The sequence below is a fragment of the Mus pahari genome, chromosome 10, assembly GCF_900095145.1.
Source record: "Mus pahari chromosome 10, PAHARI_EIJ_v1.1, whole genome shotgun sequence".
Lineage (NCBI taxonomy): Eukaryota > Metazoa > Chordata > Mammalia > Rodentia > Muridae > Mus > Mus pahari.
In genome coordinates this window covers 115,686,553-115,690,766 of record NC_034599.1, presented here as the reverse complement: position 1 = coordinate 115,690,766, position 4,214 = coordinate 115,686,553, and the positions used below count along the sequence as shown (strand labels likewise).

The following is a 4,214-nucleotide window of genomic DNA, read 5'->3' as shown; positions in this document are numbered from 1 at the left end:
CCCCCCCCCCAAATAAAAAAACCCTACCTAAAAGTCACAATCTGTCTGCTCCCATATCACCCACAATGCATGATTTCATCTGATCTTAGAAACCTAGCAGAATTAAGACCAGTATGTATAAGCATGGGAGGAAAAAAAACAAACCTCATTCCGTTTAGGATTCATACAGTTAAAACAAAGTCCTTGGCTTTTAGGTGTTTAAGTTTTATTTTCTTTAAATTAGCCTCTGAATGTGTGTTTACATTACCTTCCAGAAAAATAACTTTAAAGGGTCTAGTCCTCATTTTGGCAAAGGAAGAATAAGAACAGAAGTGCCTACTATTAGGAGCAGTAGGTTATGACCAAAAGCAGGGCATCGTACTCTTCCTTGTTGTTCAACAAGATGGGAGATGGGTTCTGTGATGTCGCATGAGGTGTGAGTTAGAAATAAAAGCTGCACCACACTTTGCACATTCGTAGGGCTTCTCTCCTGTGTGGGTTCGCTGGTGGACAGTGAGGCTCGACCTCTGTCTGAAGGCTTTCCCACATTCATTACAAGAATAAGGTTTTTCCCCATTATGGATTCTCTGATGAATGAGTAGGTATGAGCTACAAGTAAAGGCCTTTCCACACTCATTACACACATAAGGGAGATCTCCACTATGAATTCTCTGGTGGACAATAAGGCAAGATAGCTGACTGAAGGCTTTCCCACATTCACTGCAGTCGTAAGGTTTCTCTGCAGTATGAATTCTCTGGTGCACAATAAGGTGAGAAAAACAACTGAAGGCTTTTCCACAGTCTTTACACTCATACGGCTTCTCACCAGTGTGGCTTCTCTGATGCACAATAAGATTTGCACTCTGAGTAAAGGCTTTGCCACAGTCACTGCAGGCGAAAGGCTTCTCCCCAGTGTGGATTCTCTGATGGACGATGAGGTTGGAGCTTCGAGTGAATGTTTTTCCACACTCATTGCATTCATAGCATTTCTCAGTTATATGGACTTTCTGGTGCCGAGCAAGTTGTGAGCTGTAACTGAAGGCTTTCTCACACTCACTACACTTAAAGGTTTTTTCTAAGGAGTGGATTTTCTGATGAACAGTCAGATTTGAACTCTGAGTGAAAGCCTTCCCACATTTTCCACAGACATAGGGTTTCTGTCCAGTGTGGATCCTCTGATGCACAACGAGGTTTGCACTTTGAATGAAGGCCTTCCCACATTCATGACACTCAAAGGGCTTCTCCCCAGTATGGATTCGTTGATGCACAACAAGATTTGCACTTTGACTAAAGCCTTTCCCACACTCACTACATGTAAATGGCTTTTGCCCAGGCTGTATTTTCTGATTTTTACCAGGAGCAGAACTGAGGCTGTATTTCCCTCTAGACTTCTTGGATTTCTCTTCTTCCTCGTCTCGGAAGCTTTCAGACAATGGACAGTCTTTCACTGTTGCTTCTCTCATATCTCCCTTTTCCTTCCTTATCCTCGGTCCTTTTAACACATTTCCCTTTTCACAAGATTCTCCTAACTCAGGTCTTTGAAGGTCACCTTTCTGGATTCTTCCTAAAATCATGGGGGGCTTCTCCGAGTCATCACATATCTCCTTTTTAGGAATCAATAACTCTAGGTTCTTGGTTTTGGTACCTGTACCAAGAAACAGAAAATATAATTGTTAGTTTCCTCTGACCTATAAAAAGAACAGGCTTACCAAGGTCAGGAAAATAAAAGACTTCATCAAAGAGAAGAATACCACAGAAGGGTCTGTGCTCTGCCACACACCTGCCCTCACCAGAATCTATTATGGTTCTGGTATGAGTGTCACATATAAGGCCCACATGCTGAATGTTTGCCCCTAGCTAGTAGGGTTTTGAGGGAAGTTCTGGAAACCAGATCCTGGCCCTGTTCTTCCTGAGGTGAATAGTTTCATCTTCTTCTTCTTCTTCCTGAGGTGAATAGTTTCTTCTTCTTCTTCTTCTTCTTTTTTTTTTTTTTTTAAAGATTTATTTATTTATTTTATGTAAGTACACTGTAGCTGTCTTCAGATGCACCAGAAGAGGGTGTCAGATCTCATTACGAATGGTTGTAAGCTACCATGTGGTTGTTGGGATTTGAACTCAGGACCTTTGGAAGAGCAGTCGGTGCTCTTAACCACTGAGGCTTCTCTCCAGCCCCTCCTTCCTTATTTCTGTCAGCAATACCAGACACTTAACCAGAGCAACAGGCCAAAACTCTAGACGACACTCAGGTTATCGGAAGACAAGTCTCACAATGGTGACTAGCTATGAAGGATACCAAGCCTTCTACAACTTGCCTTGAGCAGCTAGCTAGTATAGAGAAGCATAGCACGGATCAGTTAATTATAGAAAATCCCTATCCATAAACAAAGGGTCTTCCAACTTAGGCCTTTGTGTGTGTGAAAATGATAGCAAAAGAAGGATAAAATCTGGACATGGTGACACACATGTGTAATCCCAGCATGTGGGGAGCCGAGAAAGGAGGATCACGCTGAGTCTGAGGACAGCCTGCCAGGTCTACAGCAAGTTCCAGGACAGTGAGGATTAAACAGAGAGACTTTGTCTCAAAAACCAAACCAAACCAAGGTTAGGGGTGTCTCAGCAGTTAAGAACACTGGCTGCACTTCCAAAGGACTTGGGACTTACAATGTCATACAAATATCCTATCACCAAACCACAGCCGGAGCATCAGTAAGTTCTCATGTCAGTATCTGACTTCCAATTACTATTCTTTTTTTCTGGTGCAAAGGATTGAAAAGGCAGCAAATAAGTTAAATATGTGCTCTACAATTTGACCTATAAACTCATACCCTTCATTATTTTAAAAAAACATGGGATTTATATAATGCTTAGCCGGTATAAATTCTTGCTACCCACCTCTAGGACCATTTAAAAGTGGAAGGGCAAAACTAACTCCAAAAAAAGTGTCTCCAGATCTCTATGTGCACTGTGGTATGGGTACGCACATGCATAAAGTAAATAAATAAAGCCTAATCAAAAAAAAAAAAAAAAAAAAAAAAAAAAAAAAAAAAAAAAAAAAAAAAAATCAGGTGGGCATGATAGCATGCATCTGTGATCTCAACATCTGAGAAATAGAAATAGGACGTTCAAAGGTTCAAAATCTAGACTACAGGAGACACTGGCATAAAAAGCAAACAAACAAACAAAAAAAAGATTTGCAATTTACATGAAGTTGGCTCTCTAAGCTACTTTGTGTCCTCTTTAGTTATGAAGCATAATTTTTTTTCCCCCTTGAGACATTTCTGACCCATGTAAACACATTCTCAACCCTTATTCACAGGCAAAATTCTGTCACAGTTAATCATGATTGATTTCATGGGCAATGTGTTGTGGTATAAGCCTTTACTTTCAGCAGTTGGAAGGCATCTGGCAGGTTGCTATCTTTGTGTTCAAGGCTACCCTGGTCTTCTACATAATGAGTTCCAGGACAGCCAGGGCTATGCAGAAACCCTGTCTCAAAACAAAACAACAAACCAAGATGATAACAACAAAAACAACATTAATAAAGATTGATTTAATTAAATGAGGACACCTTACTGTTTTTAGTCTGTGTTGTCTCTTACAATCAGAAAAGATGAACATCTCCATCTGCATCTTGGATACCTTTAATCTCTGTATATTTGAATAAACTGGTCACCCCACCCTCCAGCATTTGCTTTTGTGTATATGTATTTATGCCAGTGTGCATATGGAAGTCAGAGGACAACCTGCAGGAGCTGACTCTTTCTACCATGTATCCCCATGGGATTGAACAACTGCCTTTAGCACTAGGCTATCTGATAGCCCTGAACTATTGTTTAATTTGTTAAGACAGGGTTTCTCTGTGTAGCCCTTGCTCACTCTGAAGACCAGGCTGGCCTAGAACTCAAGGATCTAAGCTGCCTCTGCCTCCTAAATGCTGGAATTAAAGGAGTGAGCCACTATGACCAGTCCCTGAATTAACTTTTTAAACCATTTTCATACTAATGAAATCATGTTGAAGGTATTTTTTGTTTGTTTTGAGACAGGATCTTTTTATATAACCCTGGCTGGTCTGGACCAGCTATGTAGACAAGGCTGGCTTCAAATTCAGAGAGATTCAACTGTCGCTGTCTCCAGAGTACTGGGATTAAAGGCAATGATACCAAGCTAAAGGTATCTTTCTTTCTTTCTTTCTTTCTTTCTTTCTTTCTTTCTTTCTTTCTTTTTTTTTTTTTTTT

At 40.5% G+C, this 4,214-nt stretch overlaps 1 protein-coding gene across 1 annotated transcript in view; it reads right to left on the bottom strand.

Annotated features, from left to right (window-relative positions):
• Positions 1-119: 119 nt before the first annotated feature.
• Znf35 (zinc finger protein 35) overlaps positions 120-4,214 on the bottom strand; it is a 37,656-nt gene continuing 33,561 nt past the window's right edge. Inside the window, exon 12 of the mRNA XM_021206399.2 lies at positions 120-1,624. Within this exon, the coding sequence (XP_021062058.2) occupies positions 375-1,624 (1,250 nt within the window). The 3' untranslated portion in view covers positions 120-374. The remainder of the gene's footprint in view (positions 1,625-4,214) is intronic.